Consider the following 26,192-nt stretch of genomic DNA (forward strand, 5'->3'; position numbering starts at 1 on the left):
ATGTGTGTATGTTTGTGTGTGCATGTGTATGCTGCAGTGTGTGTGTGTGTATGTGGGTGTGTATGTGTTTGTGTATGTGGGTGTGGGTGTATGTGGGTGTATGTGGGTGTGTATGTGTGTGCGTATGTGTGTGTATGTGTGTGTGTATGTGGGTGTGTATGTGTGTGTATGTTTGTGTGTGTGCTGCAGTGTGTGTGTGTATGTGTGTGCTGCAGTGCGTGCGTATGTGTGTGTGTTTTGGAGTATGACACCAAAGCAATGACCAGAATCATATGTTGGTATGACTGCAGTGTGTAAGAGCACGTTCACACAGTGTCCATTAAATAGATAAAACCTAAGAAAAAAATGAAAACACCAGAACATCCATTTTTCAATCACCACAACACCTAAAAATACAAAATATGCAATCAGAAGCTATCAAAAATATCATACCTACACCCAAAATTATATCAATAAAAGCATCAGCTTGCCACACAAGCTCTCATGCAGCTTCGTTGACGGAAAAATGAAAACATTACGGGTCTCATAAGGAAGATACAACAAAATGTTATTTATTTACAAATTTCTGAATTTTTTTTCACCGCTTAAATAAGATAACTGTACAAGTTTGGCATCACCATAATTGTATTCACCTGTAGAGTCATATTGCCAGGTCAGTTTAACAGCACACTAAATGTCGTATAAAAAAAAAATCTGGAATTGTAGTTTGTTTTTGCCGTTTGATTGCACTTGGATTATTTGTCTTATTTGCTAGCACATCACGTCGTAAAATGAATGGTGTCCAACAACTCGTTCCACAAATAAAAAAGTCCTTATATGGCTGTGAAGCTAGAAAAATACAAAAGCTATGGCTCTAGGAAAAAAATGGAGGAATTAAATGAAAGCTCAAAAATAAAAAATTGTCTTTGTCCTGAAACATGCCAGAAAATGTAATCATGGTGTTTTGTGTCTTCTAACCACTTTGAATTGTTAGATCAAAGAGACTGTGGTTCGCTGTCCAGATATTTGGACCTCTGTAGTCAGTAATTTCCATTCACTTCAAGATGACTTATACATTGCTTTGATAGATGAATACATTAACACTGGACAGTGAGTTTATTATAGTGAGGATAAAACTTCTGAATCAGATTCAGCATGTACAGAATAACTGAACAACCCATGAGAAGGTATCAGCGTCTATAACTTGTGCCTTAACTTCCAGATATAATTATGGTAAGCCGGTAGAAGGGTTCGTAGATCTTTCGGTGTGTTTACAAGCAAACACTGATGCATGGTACTACGGACAAAAATCCCTACATGACAGCAGTGAAGAAGACACAAGTGATACAAATTGCTTCTATCTTAAGGGAGAGAAGGTGCGTAAATGTTTGTAAAAAAAATTGCTATTTAAAGGAATGTGCCATAATAATGAAACCTATTTTAAAATCAGATTTTTATCTTAAATCTATGGTATTTTTTTAACAGCATATATAGCTTAAAAACTTAGAAATCTTTTTCAATTTTCACACTGGTCACTAAGGCTAAATTGAAATTCATATTACTTTTTGTTTAGTTTTTTATTATAGATATAGGTGGTTATAAACTCACTCTGACTCGCTGGCTTTTACAGGCGAGCTTTCTATGAAAGCTCTGATCTGAGCAAAGATCATTGTGAAGTGACGGTGAGGATGTAGATTGTGATCATTGCCTAATGCTAATGGTGGATATTATATTATTTACTCAATATACAGTCAAGGCTAAAAGTTTGAGGCACACCAATGTTCAAGACTTCTGCCTTTTGCCGTGGCAGCTTTCTTTCCTCTTTCTGAGGATTGACCACTGGTTCTGAATAGGATTGAAATCTGTAGAATTTCCTGGCCATAGGCTAAAATGTCAATGTTTTGTTCACAGAACCAATTAGCTATCACTTTTCTTTGTGACCTAGTCTCCATTATTATTATTATTTATTATTATAGCACCATTTATTCCATGGTGCTTTACATGTGAGGAGGGGTATACATACTAAAAACAGGTACAATAATCTTAAACAATACAAGTCATGACTGGTACAGGAGGAGAGAGGACCCTGCCCACGAGGACTCACAATCTACAAGGGATGGGTGGGGATACAATGGGTGACAAAATTGCTCCTTGATCAATGGGAGAAATTGCTCTTGGAGAAGGTTAAGATCCCATTGTTTATTCATGGCAGTGTTCTTAGGTAAAATTGTAAGTGAACTCACCATGGATGAAATGCAACCCCATATCAGTGGTCTCAGGATGCTTTGCTGTTGGCATGACACATGACTCATGGTAGCACTCACCTTTTCTTCTCTGCTCTTTACTCTTCTAGATGTCCCAAATAATCAGAAGGGGTCTTCATCAGAGAAAGTAATTATAAGTAAAGAGTGAGCACTAAAATTCTTGAGTGCTCAATAGGGTTGAGCGAAACGTATCGGACAATTTAAAAAATCACCGACTTTCGGCAAAGTCGGGTTTCGTGAAACCCGACCCGATCCCACTGTGGGATCGGCCATGAGGTCGGCGATCTTCACGCCAAAGTCGCGTTTCATATGACGCTTTCACCGCCATTTCTCAGCCAATGAAGGAGGATGCAGAGTGTGGGCAGCGTGATGACATAGGTCTCGGTCCCCACCATCTTAGAGAAGGGCATGACAGTGATTGGCTTGCATTCTGTGGTGTCACAGGGGCTATAAAGGGGTGTGCACGCCGACCGCCTTCTTACTTCTGCCGATTTGAGCATAGGGAGTGGTTGCTGCAGCTTCGTCAGAAGCAGGGATATTGTTAGGGAGGAAAGATTAACCCCCAAACTGCTTGTGCTGTAGCGATTTCCACTGTCCAACACCACCTTTTCTTTGCAGGGACAGTGGAGGCTATATTTGTGTGCAACAGCTCCATAGCTTATTAGGCTGGGTTATAAGGCTCCCTGATAGCTGTATTGCTGTTTGTACGCTGCTGTGCAAACCAACTGCTTTTTTAAAAGCAAAAATCCCGTTGCTCCTTTCTGCACAGTTCTATTGTTTATTTGTCCACACTTTTGTGTGCAGCAGTCCTTTTTATTGCTGCCATACTTATCCTGAGATCATTGTAGGGAGATTGTTATTGTAGTACAGTCACTTTTTATATATATATATCTTCCAGCCACGTTCTGCCACTTACATTGTGTAGTGTAATACAGTGGGCCTGATTTGTGCAGCAGTCTCCCACACATAAAAAGGGAGATTTAAATGGCCACTAAGTGCATCTGCGTCAGTTCTGTTTGTCGTATATTCTGCCACTTACATTGTGTAGTGTAATACAGTGGGCCTGATTTTTCCAGCAGTCTCCCACACATAAAAAGGGAGATTTATATTGCCACTAAGTGCAGCTGCATCAGTTCTGTTTGTCGTATATCTGCCAGCCACGTTCTGCCACTTACATTGTGCAGTGTAATACAGTGGGCCTGGTTTTTTGCAGCAGTCTCCCACCCAGAAAAGGGAGATTTAAATTGCCCCTAAGTGGTTCTGCGTCAGTTCTGTTTGTCGTATATGTGCCTGCCACATTCTGCCACTTACATTGTGCAATGTGATACAGTGGGCCTGATTTTTCCAGCAGTCTCCCACACATAAAAAGGAAGATTTAAACTTTCAACAAGTTTACTTACACCTTCTACCTTGTTTTACAGTACCATATAACGGTTGTTAGTTTGGTTACGTATTCCCAAAAATGAGGAAGTCTGGTGGAAGAGGCCGTGGGCGATCACTGCCAGCTGGTGGTGGTGGTGGAGCATCTGGTGGTAGTGGGAAAAGCAAAATAGCACCTAAGGCTCAAGTTGTTGAGCCAGCGTCATCGTCTGCCTACACAATGCCTCGAAGGCTCCCTTTTCTGGGAGTAGGAAAACCACTTTTAAAGCCGGAGTAGCAGGAAAAAGTTTTGGCTTTCCTTGCTGACTCAGCCTCTAGCTCTTTCGCCTCCTCTTCCGAAAGTTCCAAATTTAAAAGCTGCGAGTCATCAGGGGATGCTCCCGGTCAGGAACAAGTTGCTTCCTTGTGTCCTTCACCCAAAGCAAAAGTGAAGGATGCGTCAGGCGACACTACAGTTTACTCCATGGAGCTCTTTACACATACGGTGCCAGCATTAGAAAGAGAAATAGTTCACAGCCCATTACAAGATGAATCGGACATGGAGTGCACAGATGCACAGCCACAGCTAGATTATTATGCTGTTCCATTGACTCAGATCACAACATTGCCCTCGCAGTGTACTGAGCCAGAATCTGACCCTGATGAGACTATGGTGCCCTGTCCCGAACGCTATAGCACCTTACACGGTGACACAGAAGAAGGTGCACAGGACATTGAAGAGGAGGTGATAGATGACCCAGTTGTTGACTCAGATTGGCAGCTGTTGTGATCCTAATGGTAGAGGATCTCAGGAGTTCCAGCTAAGTCTGCAAACACAAAAACCAGCTCATAGGGAGGTGGTAACTTGGCTGACCGCATACCTGATCCTAGCACACAACTAGAAGCAGCCGGGGAACGTACCTACGTTGATTCTAGACGTCTCGCACCAGCCGGAGAACTAACTCTTTCAGAGAAAATAAGACCTCACTTGCCTCAAGAGAGAAATACCCCAAAGTTATAATACAAGCCCCCAACAAATAATAATGGTGAGGTAAGAAGAAAAGACAAACGTAAGAATGAACTAGATTCAGCAAAGAGAGGCCCACTAATTAATAGCAGAAAATAGGAAGCAAACTTATGCGGTCAGCAAAAAACCCTACAAAAATATCCACGCTGAATATCCAAGAACCCACGCACTGACTAACGGTGTGGGAGGAGAATATCAGCCCCCTTGAGCTTCCAGCAAAATCAGGAATCACATTTTGAACAAGCTGGACTAAAATGAGAGCAATGCAAATAAACAAAAATAAGAAAGCAGAACTTAGCTTATCTTGCAAAAATCAGGAGACCAGGAGACAGGAGAAAACAGACAAAGTCTGATTACATCGATTCCGGGCACTAGACTGAGATTCCAGGAAGTTTAAATAGAAACACCCAAGGCCTAACGAACCAGGTGAGTACCAGCCTGGGGAAAAACAAACCTAGTGCCATACCACTAGTGACCACAAGAGGGAGGCAAGAAACATAGTTCACAACAGGCAGCCATTGGGGGAACAGGGTGCCGCTGGCAGTAGCTCTGAAGCGGAGGAGGATGATCCGCAGCAGGCAACAACATCGCAACAGCTTTCATCTGGCAGGCCCGATTCAGGCCAAAAACATGTGTCAAAAACAAAAACAGTTTTGGGACAGCGTGGCCATCCGGTGAAAGTAGCACAGCATGCAATGCCTGAAAAGGTTATCCATAGTAGGAAGGCAATATTTTAACCAAGATCCGAATGATCAGTGCAAAGTTATCTGTAAGAAATGCTCAAAGACCATTAGCAGAGGGCAGAATGTCCAAAATTTAAATACAACGTGCATGCATAGATATTTAAACAGCATGCACTTGCAAGCCTGGACTAACTACCAAACGTCCCGTAATGTTGGTGCACCCGCTCAGAATGAAGGTAGTCAGCAACACTACATTGCTTCCCTCACTGTAAGCCCACCGTTTAGGACACCACCTGCAGCAAATATGTAGGTATCATCGCAAGGCCAAAGCAGTCAGGGAATCACCAGGTTCTTGGTAGGAAACACTGTATGTAGGCCAACATCAAGAATACCATCACCAACCCTCTCTCAATCTGCCATGTCCACCACCACTCCCGCTAGTTCCACCATATGCAGCTCTTCAGTCCAGCTCACCCTACAAGAGACTCTCATTAGGAAAAGGAAGCACTCATCTTCTCATCCGCGTACACAGGGTTTGAAGGCCCACATTGCTAGATTAATCTCGTTAGAGATGATGCCCTACCGGTTGGTTGAAAGTGAAGCTTTCAAAGCCCTGATGGCCTATGCAGTACCACGCTATGACCTACCCAGTCGACACTTCTTTGTGAGAAAAGCCATCCCAGCCCTCCACCATCATGTCAAAGACCGCATTGTTCATGCACTCAGGCAATCAGTCAGTAGAAAGGTGCACCTCACAACAGATGCATGGACCAGAAGGCATGGCCAGGGACGTTACGTGTCCATCTCAGCACACTGGGTTAATGTGGTGGATGCAGGGTCCACAGGGGACAGCCATAGTGGGACAGTTTTGCCTAGCCCACGGTCTAGGAAACAGTTGGCTGTAGGGGTTCACTACCCCTCCTCCCCCTCCTCCTCCTCCAGCAGAAGCGAAAGCTCATCCACAGAGCGCAGTTGCACGACCACTCCATCCGCAGCTGCCAGTGTTGCACACGAGGTGTCCCATTATGGAACAGCTAATGGTAAGCGTCAGCAGGCTGTGTTGAAAATGAAGTGTTTGGGCGACAACAGACACACCTCGGAAGTTCTGGCCGAGTTCTTGCAGCAAGAATCTCTATAATGGCTGGGCTGTGTACATCTTGAGGCAGGCGAGATAGTCAGTGATAACGGAAGGAATTTTATGGCTGCCATAGCCCTTTCAGAACTGAAACACATACCTTGCCTGGCTCACACCTTGAACTTGGTGGTGCAGTGCTTCCTGAAAAGTTATCCAGGGTTACCAGCCCTGCTCCTGAAGGTGCGAAGACTTTGCTCACACATCCGCCGGTCGCCCGTACACTCCAGCCGTATGCAGAGCCATCAGCGATCATTGAAGCTTCCCCAGCACCGCCTAATAAGCGATGTTGCAACAAGGTGGAACTCCACACTGCACATGCTTCAGAGGCTGTGCGAACAGAGGCGTCCTTTTATGTATTTGTGGGAGGATACACATACATGGGCAGGCAGTTGGATGGCATACATGGAGTTGTCAGGTGTGCAGTGGTGGAAGCTACAAGACCTCTGTCCTTCAGTGTTTTGAGGAATGCACACGGCTGGTAAGTGCAGATGACGCCATCATAAGCATGAGCATCCCACTAATGCGTCTGCTGATGCAAAGTTTGACTCACATTAAGGAGCAGGCATCTGCAGCCGAGGAGGAGGGAAGCCTTGATGACAGTCAGCCATTATCTGCTCAGGGAACTCTGCTGGACGAGGTAGTGGACGAAAAGGAGGAGGAGGAGGATGATGGGGATGAATATTTATGGGAGGAGGATGCTTCTCAGGGGGCAATAGAAACTGGTGGCATTGCAAGGTCAGGTACAGGGTTTTTGCGGGAAACAAGTGATGTTGATTTGCCAGAAAGTGCTCCTCAACCCAGTACAAGCAGTGAATTGACACCTGGAACATTGGCCCACATTGCTGAGTATGCCTTGCGTATCCTAAAAAGGGACCCCCGCATTATCAAAAAGATGACCGATGATGATTTCTGGTTGGCCTGCCTCCTTGATCCATGCTATAAAGGGAAATTGCGAAATATCATGCCACATGAGAACCTTGAGCAAATATTGGCTACCAAACAAGCAACTCTTGTAGATCGTTTGGTTCAGGCATTCCCAGCACACAGAGGCGGTGATGGTTCTCACACGAGCTGCAGGGGCAACATGGCAGAGGTGTTAGAGGTGCACAAATCAGAAGTGGCATTGGACAGAGGGGTTTTATGACAAGGTTGTGGAATGATTTCGCAATGACTGCAGACACGACAGGTAATTCTGCATCAATTCAAAGTGACAGGAGACAACATTTGTCCAGTATGGTTACAAACTATTTTTTCTCTCTTATCGATGTTCTCCCTCACACGTCATTCCCCTTTGATTACTGGGCATCTAAAATAGTCACCTGGCCTGAATTGGCAGAGTATGCATTACAGGAGCTCGCTTGCCCAGCTGCTAGTGTGCTATCCGAAAGAGTCTTCAGTGCTGCTGGTTCAATACTGACTGAAAAAAGGACTCGTCTGGCTACCCAAATTGTTGATGATCTAACCTTTATTAAAATGAACCAATCATGGATTTCAAATTCTTTTGCCCCACCTTCCCCTGCTGACACGTAGCTTGCCTGAAAAAAGTCTTGCTTTTGGCCTCCTCTTACTGACTGCTCCAATTCCTCCATTTGCAGCTGCTGAATGTCCACCATAGGCCATTTTTACCTCCATAAATGGGCTGACTCCCTCCACAAGGCTGTGGTCATCACCTAGCGCAAGCACCCGTGCGAGTGCCGTTTGCCTGGACAGGTGGGTGTGCCCACTCTTGGGTGACTGCACTGGCACAGGGTTCCTCATAGTACAATGAAGTGTCGCTGATGGTGGTGGTGCACAACCAACGTCAGACACACTGTCGTAATATGAGGGGCCCTGTGCCAGTACCGCCGCCCATGAGAGAGTGCCCCCCCAGCTCGAACACCACTCTACCACTTGCAAAACTTACCTCTCCTGGCTCCACCACTGTGTAGTCTGTGCTGTTAAATTCTTCTATGGAACTGCTAATAAAAATGTGTTGAAATGATAGATGATAGTAAAAATATTCAAGGGTCCTGGCCTCCATTTAGACCAGTTAATACTTTGCACCAACTTCCACAGATGCTACTCAGCAGAGAAGCCCACCCCTGTGCGTAGCTATGCCACCTGTTTATTTATGAAAATTTGTTTGGCAGACATTTACCTCACTTTATTGTTTTGGCCTGCTAACTGTGTCCTTCACTCCTTACAGTTGTCCTCCACTGAACAAACCTATGCCGCCAGTTTACTCCTGTTGCCAGTTTTGAACAGCATAGAGCCCACTTCTTTATTTTAGGGCTACTAAGTCTGTCTGCGCCACTCCTTACAATCGTCCTCCGCTGAACAAACCAATGGTGCCTGTGTACCCCTTTAACCTATTTTAAACTGCACAGAGCCTACTTTTTATTTAATGCTTTCGGCCTGCAGAAAATATGAAACTGCATTTGGCCTACTTGTTTGGTTTGGGCCTACTAACGGTGTCTGCCGCTCCTTGCTTTTCTCCTTCACTGAACAATGCTGAGCTTCAATTTTCAGGCTTTCGGCCTAGATCTGATATGAAACTGCATTTCGCCTACGTGTGGTTGGGCCTACTAACGGTGTCTGCTGCTTCTTGGTGTTCTCCTCCACTGAACAAAGCTGAGCTTCAATTTTCAGGCTTTCGGCCTACATAAAATATGAAAATGCATTTGGCCTACTTGTTTGTTTGGGCCTACTAACAGTGTCTGCAGCTCCTTGGTGTTCTCCTCCACTGAACAAAGCTGAGCTTCAATTTTCAGGCTTTCGGCCTACGTAAAATATGAAAATGCATTTGGCCTACTTGTTTGGTTGGGCATACTAACGGTGTCTGCCGCTCCTTGGTGTTCTCCTCCACTGAACAAAGCTGAGCTTCAATTTTCAGGCTTTCGGCGTAGATCAGATATGAAACTGCATTTGGCCTACTTGTGTGGTTGGGCCTACTAACGGTGTCTGCTGCTCCTTGGTGTTCTCCTCCACTGAACAAAGCTGAGCTTCAATTTTCAGGCTTTCGGCCTACATAGAATATGAAAATGCATTTGGCCTACTTGTTTGGTTGGGCCTACTAACGGTGTCTGCCGCTCCTTGATGTTCTACTCCACTGAACAAAGCAGTGCCGCCTGTTTACTCCTGTTACCAATTTTGAACTTCATGTAGCCTACTTTATTCTTTGGCCCTATATCTGTTTCCTCCTCATCCTGCCCATTGCCCAGCCACTGCTAGATGAGTCTGCTGGTACATTGACCCAGACCACTACATTTCCCTTGCACTCTACACAGCCAGAATCTGACCCTGCTGAAAGTCAGGTTCCCTTTCCCACATACTATACCACCTTACGCAGGGATAAAGAGGAAGGTGCAGATGAAAGTGCAGGTTCCTTCAGCAGGTGGGGGCATACTCGTCGGCACTGGCACAGGGCTTCTCATAGTACGCAAAAGTGTCTCTGGCAGTGGGAGGCACCGCCAGCCATCAAACACCCCCTGTACTATGAGGGGCCCTGTGCCAGTGCCAACTAGTGCCACCCCCTGCTTTCTTAGGATCACAGCACTTGCAAAGTTGAAATACTTACCTCTCCCTGCTCCACCGCCGTGACGTAGTCCGCGTTTCCTGGGCCCATCAAAATCTTGAGCCAGCCCTACCCCCCACAACTTTAGCCAAATGACCCCCTGTTTTCAATGAATAACTATTATTATAAGGTTAATTAAGATTGACAAGCTTAAGTAACAAGAATTGATGTTTTTGGCATTAAAATGGGCACTGTAGGTGTTTTCCTGTCCTCCACTCACTGCCGACTTTCCTTCCCCATTGACTTGCATTGGGTTTCGTGTTTCAGTCGGATCCCCGACTTTTCGCAATAATCGGCCGATTTCACCCAACCCGAATTTTGAGAAAGTCGGGTTTCGCGAAACCCGACTCGCTCCTAAAAAAGTAAAAGTCGCTCAACTCTAGTGCTCATTACTGGAATCGAGCAGGACGGACACACAGATGGGTTTGAGTCGAGTAATGAGTATAATCAGGTCGCTACTGGAAACAATTTTGTCAGAATATTATGCCACTTTTACGGCATGACACTAAAACATCCAAAACCAAAAATAAAATGGATTTTATAGGAAAAAATGTTAGGAAACATTCTTTCCTGGATAATGGCTTGTATATAAGGCAAATTGAAAAAGGGAAACACAAAAACATATCCTCCACTCCTTAGGCTATGTTACTGTATTCTTCCACTTTCTTTAATTTTACATTTTGCTACTTTGTCTGGTCACATGGTGTTTGTGACATGGTCAGACACATCCTATTTAGTTTGTGAAGGAGGGATTCTGAAACTTATGATGCCTATTTGGACAATGCAAGAACTAGCAAAAATTAGAATGAAGAGAGACTTTGTTACACCCTGTATTAGACATAAATGAGGGCCTCATGCACATTCTGTTAAAATTGTTAGGCAGTGGGAAACCTAGACTCAAAAAGCCCATGAACTAAGTGCAAGGCCTAGCAAAAATGTAAAGAAGGGACTGCAATACACCCTAAAAGACACATAGAGGAGGAACTAAGAAAATATGTTTTTACCCATTATTAGGGGGTGGGAATCAGAAAACCTTTTTTTTCCCAGTATTAAAAGGTGGGACTCCTAGACTGATAAAGTCTATGTACTAAGTGCATGGTTTAGCAAAAATTTAAAGAGCAACTGAAATACACCAAGGAAGACATAAAGAGGAAGGGCTCCGTATACATTTTTTGACAGTTTAAAAAAAGTGTGGGACTTCAACACTGCTAAAGCCTTTGCACAAAGTGCAAGGCCTATCCAAATTTTTAAGGAGGGACTGCAATACACCCTGGAAAACACGTTGTTAAGTGCCAGGATTCTCCCACTACACAGGGTAGATCCCAAGCCTTGCCTGCATCAGAGGTCTCCCATTCAGCTTTGACCGCTGTGGGTGCTGCTGTGCATAGACGTCAGTCCCAGCATCTTGCTCAGGCTTGTGCTGTTCGTCTGGTTACTGTTGGCTCTTCAGCCAAGTCTATGGTAATCAGTGTTAGGTAGCAACAAGTGGACAATCTGGAGACTAATTCCAGAAATCACGCTAATGATCATGCTCGTAATGTGGCGGTGTCTCATTGGTGGTTGGTCGTCAGCTGCTATGGTGATGTGGCAGCTCTGGATTGGTCCGCCAGCAAGGTCCTGTCTGATTGGAGATGAGCTGAACATATAAAAGGGTCTCAGAGGCACACGCGGGTGCGCTAGTATCATTCTCATTATGTGTTTGTATGGGACATTGCATCAGTACGGTCTTTACCAGCATGTGCTCAGGGTTGGCAGTAAGCCGTTAGAATTCCGGTTCTCTGGAGAAGAGTTTGTCTGTATGAATTCAGGGCTGGTGTCTAGCCATTAGAATTCCAGCACCTCAAGAGAGGAGTTGGTTGAGTGCTTTTGCTGACTGTGTGACCACTGTTTGCTTCTAACCCCATGAGCAGGCTTCTTTCTCCTGTGAGGTAAGCAGCAATCGTATCTAGCTTTGCTCTTATTCCATTACTGTGTGCGAGTGACACAGCTCTACTGCAGAGCATCTATTCCACTACCATGTGCTAGTGACACAGATCTATTGCAGAGCATCTATTCCACTACCATGTGCTAGTCACACAGATCTATTGCAGAGCATCTATTCCATTAATGTGTGCGAGTGACACAGCTCTATAGCAGAGCATCTGTTTTGTTTCTGCTTGCATGTTCACTTCATGTGCTGTTTTTTCTTTTGCTGGGTTGTTCACTAAGTGGCGTTTAACTCAGTGGGTGCAGCAATTGCTCGATGTGTGTTCCATCATTGTTCACACTAGCTGCAGTTTAACATCTCTGCACGGTGGAACCCGGGTTGTGATTGCACTTCTTTATTAAATCTATTTAGGACAATCTGCCAACCCTAACACACATAGAGGGTAGCATCTGAAAATTTTCTTTTTCACAATTATAAAAAGATTGTGATGAGACCCTCTCTCACAACAACTGCCTTGGGCCATGTTACATTTTGCCTTTTCTTGTGAATGACTGTCTGCAGATGATTACAACAAACCAGAATTTGTCCAAGAATTCATGGAAAACAACTATCATTTTGTGGACTGTGCAAGAGATTTAAGACCAGAAGCAACAATCATCTCCATCCAGTGATACTGATATGAGACAGCAAGAAATAGAACAAGGCTGGAAAAAGAAAGAATTTGACTTAATGCTAAAGCTGTTGACGTGCTGAGTGAAGATTATGTGAAAAGTGAAAATCTTACCCCAACAGTAGTTTTAAGATTTCTTCATAGGTGTTCAATGGGATTTCGATCCATATTCATTGCTGGCCACTTCAAAACTCTCCAGTACTTTATTTACATCCATTTCTGGGTGCTTATTGAATTATATTTGGGTTCATTGATTACCTGGAAAACCCATGACCTAAGACGCAAACCCAGCTTTTGGACAATGGACACTACTTTGCAACTCAAAATCCATTGGTAATCTTCAGATTCCATATTGCCTTGCACAAAGTCAAGGCATCCAGTGTCATAGGCAACAAAATAACCCCAAAATATCTTTGAACCTCCACCATATTTCACTATAGGTACTGTGCTCTTTTCTTTGCAGACCTCATTCCATTTTCGGTAAACAGTTAAATGATATGCTTTACCAAAAATCTCTATCTTGGTCTCATCTATTCCCAAGATGCTTTACCAAAAGGATTTTGGGTTGTTCACGTACATTTTGCCAAACTGCAGTCCAGCTTTTTAATGTCTCTGTGTCAGCAGTGGGAATCTCCTTGGTCTCCTGCCATAACATTTCCTTCAAATATCAATGGACAGTTTGTGCTGTCACTGATGCACCCTGAGCCTGCAAGAATATCATGAACTTCTTTGGAACTTGATTGGGGCTGCTTATCCACCATCTGCTTTGCAAAAATTTTTCAACAATGTTTCTCTGCCTTCCACACCCTGGGAGATTACTTACAGAGCCTTGGTTTGTAAACTTTTTGATTATCTTGCGCACCATGTAAAAAGGAACAACAAGATCTCTGAAGATGGAGTAGTATCAAACCTATAGATTGTTGATATTGATCAACAATTTTAGTTCTTTAGTACTCAGACTGTTCTCTTCTCCTCTTTCTGTTCTCCATGCTTAATGTGGCACACACACACACACAATACAAAAACTGAGTCGAGTTCTTCCCTTTTTATCTGATTTCAAGTGTATTTTTCATATTGCCCACACCTGTTCCTTGCCACAAGGGTGTTTGAGCGAGCATCAAGTGATCAAAACAAAGTTATTTACCCACAATTTTGGAAAGGTGCCACTATTTTGTCTAGCCCTTTTTTGGGGTTTGTATGAAATTATATCTAATTTGCGTTTTTCTGTTTTTTTTGTGTTGTTCCAATACACACAAAGGAAATAAAAATATATGTATAGCAAGTATAGCAAAACGTGTAAAAACAATTTTCTGGGAGAAATACTTTATTTTCTGAAATACTTTCAAGGGTGTCAATACTTTCCGGCATGAATGTATATACCTAATAAAATTGTAGAGGTTGGTCTCATACACATTCTCTAAAAATTATGTAGTATGGCATCATACACAGCCTTGAAAAATTAAGCAAGGTTTGGATGGTGACCCTGTAGATATCGTGGAGGAGGAGGAGGAGACGAATAATTAAAAAACAAGAATATTTGAGCCCATGGATCCATTCTGTGTCCATTTTGCAAGCCACCGTACAGATGCCATACATAGTTACATAGTTACATAGTTACATAGTTATTAAGGTTGAAGGAAGACTTTAAGTCCATCTAGTTCAACCCATAGCCTAACCTAACATGCCTATACAGATGCCATACGAAGGTTTACAAGCGCAAAATACGCAGCCACACCTTGCCTACGGATGACATACGGATCACTGTTCAGGGAACATTTCTGCATATTTGGTCTGTAAAAAATGGACCGTATTTTTATACGTTGTGTGTGACTCCAACCTTACAGTTTGTTTTGTGTGAATTTCACCTGCGGGTTTACACCTGCGGATTCCTATTGTGGAGCAGGTGTAAACCGTTGTGGAATGCGCGCAAAGAATTGATATGCTGTGGAAAATACAACTCAGCGTTTCCACGTGGTATTTTCTGCAGCATGGGCACAGTGGATTTGGTTTTCGATAGGTTTACATGGTATTGTAAACCGCATGGAAAACAGCTGCGGATCCGCAACAAAATCCACAACGTGTGCACATAGCCTTTACAAAATGTGTAATTGAAACAATTTTCTGGGAGAAATACTCCATTTTCTGAAACTATTTCAAGGGTGTCAACACTTTCGGCCATGAATGTATATATGTAAGAAATTTGTAGAGGTAGGTCTCATACACATCCTGTAAAAATTATGTATTATGGCATCATACACATCCTGGAAAAATTAAGCAAGGTTCAGATGATGACCTTGTAGATATGGTGGAGGAGGAGCAGACGAAAAATTAAAAAACAAGAACAGTATACCCTTTTTGATTGGAAAGGGGTGCATGGGAACACACCAGAAAAAAAGGAACATTTTAGTTGACTTTATGTTCTGCTGTCATCTGTTGTGGTTGAGAAGTCTGGGCCATTCCAGGCACTTTGATAAGAGTCAGCCTGTCAGCATTTTCAGTTGAAAGGCTGATCCACCTATCACTTATTATGCCACATTGGCACTAAAAACTGCCTTGACAAAATGCTAGTGGCAGTGCAGCAGCACCTCCAAGATGTAGATGGACAGTTCATGCCAAGTGTTCAGCTTGGATACCCAATAGTTGTATGGCACAGCGGAATCACAGAGGATGCTGGTAGGTAGGGATAGGTACTCCTTCACCATCTTCAAAAACTTTTCCCTCCTTTTAAGACTACCCACGCATCAGGGCCTGGACACTGGGAGAGTCTAATGAATATGGTGTATGTCTCCCTTGTCTCTATTCCATGGTTGTCCAAAGAACTTTGACCTCTGCCACTAGCGTTGCCAGATGGGAATTGACTAATTTAAATAGCCCTCTCTGCTGCAGCAAGGAAAGATGGAAAGTTCTCCTTGTAGCATGGGGTGAGAAGGGTGAACAACAGTAATCATTGTTGGCCAAAATGCGTATAACACAAGGGTCACAGGAAAATCAGTGGGAAATAAAGTAAGCCATGTGTGCCAGATTGCCAAAGGCAAGACTTCCTTGTCCCCACCAGGAGGATGACTCTCCATCTCCTCCTCCTCCCTCTTCTCTTCCTCTTCAGTCCATCCATGCTGAGCAGACGGGATGAAACTCTTGTAGGTAGTACCCTCTGTAGCACAGGCAAACATCTCCTTTTCCTCCTCCTTCTCAGCCTCCTCTTCTACCTCATTATCACCCAATCCATGCCGAGAAGATGAGATTAAGTTTGGTTGGGTAGTATCGTCATGTGTACTTTCTTCCTCCAGCTCCATGAGTAGACACAGAAGCTGGATGGCTTCATCACCACTCACCATCTTGGCTGACTCCACAAAGTTTTGGAGAAACACACGGGCAGACATTTATGCCCACTCATCTGTTCTTATATAGGCTGACCGGAATACACACGACCATTCCTAATTGTACGTTCAGCAGTGAGAGCCACAGATCTGTCTGGTCTCTTATACCTTTTAACAACTCTGCAGCTGTATGCTGTTTGTCACCTAAATAAAAGTTTCAGCAGAACCTGTAAAGCTTCACAGAGGAGGTGCTGCAGTGCTTCTAGCTTGAGACCGATAGGGACAATAATTTGAAGATGGAGAATGAGGAGGATGAGGGGATGCAGCAACTGGTGTAGGAGGTAGAGTAGGAAGTGAAATAAACCCTGATGAAACTTGGGCTTGCAATTCTAGGCGTCGGTAGCATGTGTGCCATCTGACTTGGTCCCTGCCTCCACAAGGTTCAACCAATGTGCCATCAATGAAATGCAGCATTCCTGGCCACAAGTGCTTGTCTGCTAGTAACTGCATTGGCCAGGGCATGAATGATGTTATGGGCCAGGCCCTTGTGTAAGGCAGGGATGGCACACCTCGAGCAATGGTGTCGACTGGGGACTGAGTACGAAGGGACACCTGCTGTCATGAAGTTGCGGAAAGCCTCAGTGTCCACAAGTCTAAAAGGCAACATTTCCAGGACAAACAGTCTGGAACTGTGCTCATTTAGTGTTTGGGCATGTGAGTGGGTGGCTGTGTATTTCCCATGCTTCCTAAAGCCTGCACTGAGACAAGAAAGTGAACATGGTTGCTGATGGGGCTTGCAAATGTGCAACGACAGGTGAAGGGTTGGAGGCATACATGCTTGCATTCTCGACAGGAGATTGGCAAGCCAATAGCACAAGGGAAGGGTCAGTGGTGTCATCCATAGACACTGATATTTGGATGACATGAGCCTGAGAATACTGGTAGTTGTCAGGCCCCTGCTAATCTTAGTATGGCATAGGTTGTAAATAACCACACTCAGTGTCTCCCTCCGCCATACCACCTCCTTACCTCGCCCCTTGTCAGTCGGTGTTCCTCAAGGCTCTGTTCTAGGACCCCTACTCCTCTCCATCTACACCTTCGGTCTGGGACAGCTCATAGAATCCCACGGTGTGCAGTACCATCTCCATGCTGACGACACGCAGATCTACCTATCCGGACCTGACCTCAGCTCCTTATTTACCAAAATCCCACACTGTCTGTCTGCTATTTCAGCCTTCTTTTCTGCTCGCTTTCTACAACTGAACATGGACAAAACAGAATTCATCATCTTTCCCCCATCTCACTCTACCCCTCCACCAGACCTATCCATCAATGTCAATGGCTGCTCACTTTCCCCAGTCCCACACGCCCGGTGCCTCGGGGTGATCCTCGACTCTGCCCTCTCTTTCAAGCCACATATCCAAGCCCTTGCCTCCTCCTGCCGCCTCAAACTCAAAAACATTTCCCGGATCTGCGCATTCCTTGACCGCGACACCGCAAAAACACTAGTGCATGCCCTTATCATCTCCCGCCTCGACTACTGCAACCTCCTACTCTCTGGACTCCCCTCTAGCACTCTGGCACCACTCCAATCCATCCTACACTCTCTCAAGACCTCCTTCTCTACTCCCCTCTCATCTCTTCTTCCCACAACCGCATCCAAGACTTCTCCCGTGCTTCCCCCATACTCTGGAACTCTTTACCCCAGCACATCAGACTCTCGCCTACCATAGAAACTTTCAAAAAGAACCTGAAGACTCACCTCTTCCGACAAGCCTACAGCCTGCAGTGATCCTGAACCTACTGAACCACCGCACAACCAGCTCTACCCTCTCCTAGTGTATCATCACCCATCCCCTGCAGACTGTGAGCCCTCGCGGGCAGGGTCCTCCCTCCTTATTTACCCGTGTGCCTTGTTTTACTCATATTTAATGCATTTGTCTATATTTGCCCCGTATTTCACATGTAAAGCGCCATGGAATAAATGGCGCTATAAAAATGAATAATAATAATAATAATAATTTTCTTGTTGTCTGCTGTCCTCCCTCTGCATGGCATGTTCCCAAGTTGGGTCAGTGACATCATCGTCCACCACTCCATCTTCCACTTCCGCAGTCTCTTCCTCCTCCTGACTTGTTGACTAAAGGTACCTTCACACTCACCAACTTTGCAACGAGAACGACAGTGATCCGTGACCTTGCAGTGACGTTGCAGCTTCCTGGATAGCAATCTTGTTGTGTTTGACATGCAGCAGCGATCTGGATCCCGCTGTGATGTCGTTGGTCGGAGCTAGAAGTCCAGAACTTTATTTCGTCGCTGATGACCCGCTGTCATCGCTGGATCGGCGTGTGTGATGCCGATCCAGCGATGTGTTCACTTGTAACCAGGGTAAACATCGGGTTACTAAGCACAGGGCCATGCTTAGTAACCCGATATTTACCCTGGGTACCATTGTAAAAGTTAAAAAAAAAACACTACATACTCACATTCTGATGTCTGTCACGTCCCCCGGCATCCACGCGCTGCTGCCGAGAGCTTTCTGCACTGACTGTGTCAGCACCGGCCGTAAAGCAGAGCACAGCGGTGACGTCACTGCTGTTACTGTAGGCGCTGACACAGCTCTCGGCAGCGCGGCCCTGCACTGGACGCTGGCACGGGACGTGACAGACATGTGAGTATGTAGTGTTTTTTTTAAAACTTTTACAATGGTAACCAGGGTAAATATCGGGTTACTAAGCGCAGCCCTGCACTTAGTAACCCGACGTTTACCCTGGTTACCCGGGTGCTGCAGGGGGACTTCGGCATCGTTGAAGACAGTTTCAACGATGCTGAAGTCTTTCCCCTGATCGTTGGTCGCTGGAGAGAGCTGTCTGTGTGACAGCTCCTCAGCGACCACACAATGACTTACCAACGATCACGATCGCTGGTCGTGATCGTTTGTAAGTCATTTAGTGTAACGGTACCTTTAAATTGGTTGTTGACCATTAGGACTACCCCTTCTTGATCAAAATGTTTGGCCCCATAAAATAATAAAGCCTACACTCACCTTGGGTTCCGGCTACGTTCCCATAGTATCGGCACTCGCAGTCCCGGGGCTTGGGTGCGCTTGATGTGACACGTGACCCCAGCACCTAATCAGCACCTGCATCACTTGTATCCTCCTTCGGACAAATCGAACTTGAAGATGAAGTCTGGGCTGTGACTAATCTCAGACTCCCTCTTCTTGCTCAATTTAACAGGAGGTGGAGACAGTGACGCCAGCGCTGATAGGGCACCGGTGTCATGTGTCATAACAGTCACACATGAGCCCTGGGAGATGGAGTGCCAACATCGTGGGGATGGCACCTGCATGGGAGTTAAGTATGAGTTTTATTATTTTATTGGGGCCAAGCACGGGGTATGAGAACATGTTGTCCATGTAGTGGACAACTTCTTTAGCAACATGACTTGTTGGCTACTGTACATGAAAAAAGTGTAGACAGCGTCCAGTCCAGGGTGAAATAAAAAAAAACTGAAGTTTTATTCCACCATAGCAAATGCAAATTTGATGTTTCAACCACAGGTGGGTCAAATGGTGGAAATATAGTTTGGTGGATGAACACACACCAATCACCAAATAGAGCAAGCCCACCACTATTAAACATATATTTTATACATATTATACATAAAAAACATACCCAGATGTGTGTATAGATCAATAGTATATACAGTATTCATATAATACAAAGGAGAAATTTCCCTATAAATGCTTTAAATTACATTATTTGTCTATATTCAATACAAAAATTCTCCAATCCTGGCCCCAACCTCTTAAACCTACAAAGAATTAAAAAAAAAATTACCATCCCAAATCACAACAACATCATCGATGGCAGAATAAGACTTCAGCTTTTTTTAAATTGCACCCTGGACTGGATGCTGTCTACACTTTTTCCGTTTCCTTCCTATATTACCGAGAGGGTTCCTTGGTCAATATAGATGTGTGTCCTACACCAGTGATTTTCAACCAGTGTTCCGCGGCACACTAGTGTGCCGCGACACATGGTCCGGTGTGCCGCGGGGAAAGTTCCCCAAACTATGCTTTAACCCTTTCTACCCTTTCAATTTGCGCTGCCTGGCACAAGCATCTTCTCAGTCAGTGCAGGGCCAGGCACATAGGGGTTAAGGACACAGCCAGCGTGACATTGTGGGCGGAGAGTTCTCCTGCTCTACTCTCCTGGCTGCTGCAGTGCTGAACTTATCAGGCACAGGCAGATTCCCGGAGCTCCTACCGCACCTGAGTGAGTGCCATGCTATCGTTGTATGTTCTGACTGTCTACTCTGGGTGACCTGGGGCGGCCATGGGCTGGGCGGCTGCAGCTGATATATATATATATATATATATACACACACTACAGCAGCTGCCCAGCCCAGGCCCCCAGCACAGCCTGTATAGATACAGTGTATATAATATATATATACAGGACAGGTGCTGAGGGCCTGGGCTGGGCGGCTGTTGAAGTATATACACTGCACAGTACCTCTCCACTGTGTATATATACACCGCACAGTACTTCTCCTCCTGTATATATACACTGCACAGCACCTCTCCCCTGTATATATACACCGCACAGTACCTCTCCCCTGTATATATACACTGCACAGTAATAATTAATAATAATAATTTTTTTATTTATATAGCGCCAACATATTCCGCAGCACTTTACAACTTATAGAGGGGACTTGTACAGACAATAGACATTACAGCATAACAGAAATCACAGTTCAAAATAGATACCAGGAGGAATGAGGGCCCTGCTCGCAAGCTTACAAACTATGAGGAAAAGGGGAGACACGAGAGGTGGATGGTAACAATTGCTTTAGTTATTCGGACCAGCCATAGTGTAAGGCTCGGGTGTTCATGTAAAGCTGCATGAACCAGTTAACCGGCCAAGTATGTAGCAGTACAGACACAGAGGGCTATTAACTGCATAAAGTGTATGAGAACACGATGCAAGGAACCTGATTATGTGTTTTTTTTTTGTTTTTTTTTTTCTATTTTTAATAGGCCACACAGGGATAGTTAGGTTAATGTGTTGAGGCGGTAGGCCAGTCTGAACAAATGCGTTTTTAGGGCACGCTTAAAACTGTGGGGATTGGGGATCAATTGTATTAACCTAGGTAGTGCATTCCAAAGAATCGGCGCAGCACGTGTAAAGTCTTGGAGACGGGAGTGGGAGGTTCTGATTATTGAGGATGCTAACCTGAGGTCATTAGCGGAGCGGAGGGCACGGGTAGGGTGGTAGACTGAGACCAGAGAGGAGATGTAGGGTGGTGCTGAGCCATGGAGTGCTTTGTGGATGAGGGTAGTAGTTTTGTACTGGATTCTGGAGTGGATGGGTAGCCAGTGTAATGACTGGCACAAGGTAGAGGCATCGGTGTAACGGTTGGTGAAGAATATGATCCTGGCAGCAGCATTCAGGACAGATTGGAGCGGGGAGAGTTTGGTAAGAGGGAGGCCAATTAGTAGAGAGTTACAATAGTCCAAACGGGAATGAATAAGAGAAACAGTAAGAGTTTTTGCACAGTTGAAAGTAAGAAAAGGGCGAATTCTAGAAATGTTTTTGAGATGCAGATAAGAAGAGCGAGCCAGTGATCGGATGTGGGGGGTGAATTAAAGCTCGGAATCAAGGATGACCCCAAGGCAGCGGGCATGTTGCTTTGGAGTAATGATTGAACCGCACACGGAGATGGCAATGTCAGGCAAAGGTAGGTTAGTAGAGGGAGAGAACACGAGGAGTTCAGTTTTTGACAGGTTCAGTTTCAGATAGAGGAAGGACATGATGTTAGAGACAGCGGTAAGACAATCACTGGTACCACTCCTCCTGTATATATACACTGCACAGTACCTCTCCCCTGTATATATACACTGCACAGTACCTCTCCCCTGTATATATACCACACAGTACCGCTCCTCCTGTATATATACGCTGCACAGCACCTCTCCCCTGTATATATACACAGCACAGTACCTCTCCCCTGTATATATACACCGCACAGTACCTCTCCCCTGTATATATACATTGCACAGTACCTCTCCCCTCTATATATACCACACAGTACCTCTCCTCCTGTATATATACACTGCACAGCACCTCTCCCCTGTATATATACACAGCACAGTACCTCTCCCCTGTATATATACACCACACAGTACCTCTCCCCTGTATATATACACTACACAGTACCTCTCCCCTGTATATATACACAGCACAGTACCTCTCCCCTGTATATATACACCGCACAGTACCTCTCCCCTGTATATATACACCGCACAGTACCTCTCCCCTGTATATATACCACACAGTACCTCTCCTTCTGTATATATACACTGCACAGCACCTCTCCCATGTATAATACACAGCACAGTACCTCTCCCCTGTAGATATACACCGCACAGTACCTCTCCCCTGTATATATACACTGCACAGTACCACTCCAAGGAGTTCCCCATTGTGGTTAACAAAGCTATTTTGACATTGCTCCCATTTTCGACCACATATCTATGTGAGCTGGGCTTCTCAAGCTTGACTGCGATAAAAACTAAAAACAGGGAGAGACTGAGAACTGTTGAGGAAGAGCTTCGTGTGTGTCTTTCCACCATTCCTGCCAGGATATCCCTTTTGTGTTTATCGAAACAGGCCCAGGTTTCACACTGAGTGAGTATAAATACATTTAGAATCTATATTATTAACTGTATGTAGAATATGTACTGTTTTAGTGTCATTTTGTGCCATTTTGGTTGGTGGTGTGCCCCGGGATTTTTTAAGTATAAAAAGTGTGCCGCGGCTCAAAAAAGGTTGAAAATCATTGTCCTACACAATGGGTGCTGCAAGCTACCCTCTGTGTTGACAACTGTGTCTCATCATCATCTACCTCTAGAACACTAATTGCTGTTCCCCACTGTCGTCTTGTATTGACTGTGGCAAATATTTGGGCACCACTACTCACCATCCCCTCCTGTACCTTTTGAAATGTGAAGGGCAAGAGGCCAGAATCAATAAATAGAAATATAAAGAGCTCTTCGGAGTGTCCGAGTGCAGGATCACTTGTCTCCTTTGATTCGCCAAGGGACAAAGGAGAATCAGGGTGATTATTATGTGATCCAGACTCTTGGCTAGTGAGCTTGACTGTGTGGAAGACAGAGTGGTGCCGGGAAAAGTACTAGAAGCATTATTTTCTATCTAACATTGCCGCGAAACATGGGGGGTCAGGGACCTGAGCATATATATGAGCACCAAGTATACTTGATCAAGTACTGAGTGTGCTTGAGCAGTGATTGCAGAGGACTGGGATAAAGTTATTTTTTTATGACGATGCCTCCATCAGAGTATTTGGGAGATATGGAAGAATTATGGTTTGGAGAAGAAAATGTGAGAAGAAAAAGTGAACAGGGAACCTAGAGAAAATAATAGAATCTGACTACAGAGACTTTTCTTTGCATTCAGGATTAGGTTAGCTAATTTCGTGAAATTGTGGGTTCTATAAGTCTGAATTGGATGAAATATTTGCTTTGAATTTGTCACAAATCAAACTAACTTTAAAAAATATTGGTAAGAGTACAAAAATGGTTATTATTGTAAAAGTTCACACCTCCAGAGAAAATTGGGAAAAAAAGCTGTTTTCATATGCTGTACTCCAAAAGCAGCAAACGTGAATTAGTCTGCAATGAAGTGACGCAGCATTAAACAAAATAGACCAGTAGAATCAAGGGAGGTCAGGGATTTTTTGAGCAAGTGACAGGTCTTCTTAATTAGTTCTGGACTGCCCTTAGACTGTAACTGTCCAGATAGTCTACATTACGAACTGGAAGTTGGAAAGGGCTTCAACATACTCGGGTCACCAATTGCTCAAGACGCAGTGATGACACTAGAAGTCAATAGAAAAATAGCTCTGCTATGTAGCCAGGAGGCTAAAACTCCCTGGAACATGAACTGGTATATTATCATAAAAAGAATGTATTAATATGTTAAAATGCCCCCCCCCCCCAAATGTCATTTAAAGACTTTATGGTGGAGAGGCAAGGTTTGTGAAATAAATGAAAAAATAAATATATTAAAAAAGCTAAAATAAAATAAAAATTCAGTAAATAAAACAAAACTAACAAAAGAACCACTTCCAGTTTGAATCATTGTTTGTATCCCCGCCCCATAGAAAAAATATGTTCAATGTATAAAATTAATTTCTACATAAAGGGGAAAACAATGTAAAATATTTGTAGCTGTCCTTTGTAGTTATAAAAAAAAGTAAAACAAAGACATGTATTTTCTATTTTTCTTTACATTTTTTCTAATATTAGCAAAAATAGTAAAAAATATCAGAACAATCAAAAAATTGAGAGGAATTGAAAGTGAAAATGTGCCTGAAACTTCACAATAGAATCATTTTGCAATGTACAATGTAAAATATAACAACCATGCCCTTCTCATGTTCCCTGTTGATTAACAAATGTGAATGTTTTCTTTGTAGACTGACAGCAAAGGATGTTTCTCCAGAGATATTGATCTTAAAAAATTTAATTTCACAACTGAAGCATTCAATCAGTTTTTTCAAGTCAAATCAAAACTGACAGAAGGCCCCACAGGTAAGTGATGGGTGGGATACCCTGCAACAGTGAGGACATTTTTAACAATAGAATTACATTCACATAAAATAGTCTGTCACCCCCAAATCCATTTTAATTTACCTATATAGTAATATCAGAATTTATCCCATATAAAAAAATCAAACCAGTAACACACCTGTTCTCAGTGCCTGAGAAAATAACTTTTAATTGGAATGCAATTAATGAACCTTTGATATAGTCAAAAGCTCGGTGCAGTTAAATCCCCACATATTGCATTTTGAGAGCCGTCTTGCACTTTTGAGTGACAATTTCCAAGAGTGAGTGCTGCCTGAACTTTACTTGTGCATGCGCACATTTGGAGGAATACTGCCTAAGGCCGATTTCACACGTCAGTGTCTCCAGTACGCGAGGTGACCGTTTCCTCATGTACCGGAGACACTGACACACGTAGACCCATTAAAATCACTGCATCTGTTCAGATGTCATTGATATTTTGCGGACCATGTCTCCGTGTGCCAAACACGGAGACATGTCAGTGTTCGTGGGAGCGCACGTATTACACGGACCCATTAAAGTCAATGGGTCCGTGTAAAACACGGACTGCACACGGACGTTCTCCGTCTGCAGTCCGTTTGCATGCAGGAGACAGCGCTACAGTAAGTGCTGTCCCCCCACATGGTGCTGAAGCCACGATTCATATTTTCTCTGCAGCAGTGTTTGCTGCAGAGAAGATATGAATAATAGTGTTAAAAAGACAGATCTATGTGTCTGCCGCCCCCCCACCCCCTGTGCGCCCCCCCGCTGTCCTGAAAATACTTACCCGCCTCCCTCGCTGCTTCCTGGTGTGGCCGCGGCTTCTCTACTGTATGCGGTCACGTGGGGCCACAGAATACAGTCAGGAATAGGCGGCTCCACCTCCAATAGGGGTGGAGCCGCCTATTCATGAGTGTAAATGAGAGGCCCCATGTGACCGCATACACTAGAAGCCGCGGCCAGACCAGGAAGCAGCGAGGGAGGCGGGTAAGTATTTTCTGAACAGCGGGGGGGGCGCACAGGGGGTGGGGGGGCGGCGGACACATAGATCTTTCATTTAAACACTATTATTCATATCTTCTCTGCAGCAAAGGCTGCTGCACAGAAGATATGAATGGCAGCTTCAGCACGATGCAGGGGACAGAGCTAAACTTTAGCGCTGTCTCCTGCACGCTCCGTGTGGTACCCACTCGCCACACGGGCGGCACACGTGTGCCGCACGTATGGCCTACATGACCTCACAGGCACACGGACACGGATAACTCCGGTACCGATTTTTTCCGGTACAGGAATTATCTGGACGTGTGAGACTGCCCTAAACCAGTCCGGCTGGTGCAATCGTTTCCCTTGCTCCTCCACACTACAACTTGCAAATAGAATACACAGAAGGAAACCATGAAATAGAGCCTACCCACTATGTGCACCCAAGAAATAACACTATGTCATGTGCTGCCCAGGCTCAGGCATTGTTAGTGTGCATGCACACCCATGCTGGCTGAGTTAAGGCAGTGCTCACTGTGGCAAGCTAGAACTGTCAATCTGATGCTGATGGAATCCTGAACATGTAGAAGCTGAACCGAGCTCTTGGTCTTGCCAAGGTTGTACTGAAGACTCCTCATTTGAATTAAGTTATTTTCTCA

General features: G+C 44.4%; 1 protein-coding gene across 1 annotated transcript in view; it reads left to right on the forward strand.

Annotated features, from left to right (window-relative positions):
- LOC143769709 (alpha-2-macroglobulin-like protein 1) overlaps positions 1-26,192 on the forward strand; it is a 289,826-nt gene that overhangs the window by 55,437 nt on the left and 208,197 nt on the right. The window contains exons 8-9 of the mRNA XM_077258495.1: positions 1,202-1,355; positions 24,423-24,537. Coding sequence (XP_077114610.1) covers positions 1,202-1,355; positions 24,423-24,537 — 269 coding nt within the window. The remainder of the gene's footprint in view (positions 1-1,201; positions 1,356-24,422; positions 24,538-26,192) is intronic.

Source organism: Ranitomeya variabilis, chromosome 4 (genome assembly GCF_051348905.1).
Source record: "Ranitomeya variabilis isolate aRanVar5 chromosome 4, aRanVar5.hap1, whole genome shotgun sequence".
NCBI lineage: Eukaryota > Metazoa > Chordata > Amphibia > Anura > Dendrobatidae > Ranitomeya > Ranitomeya variabilis.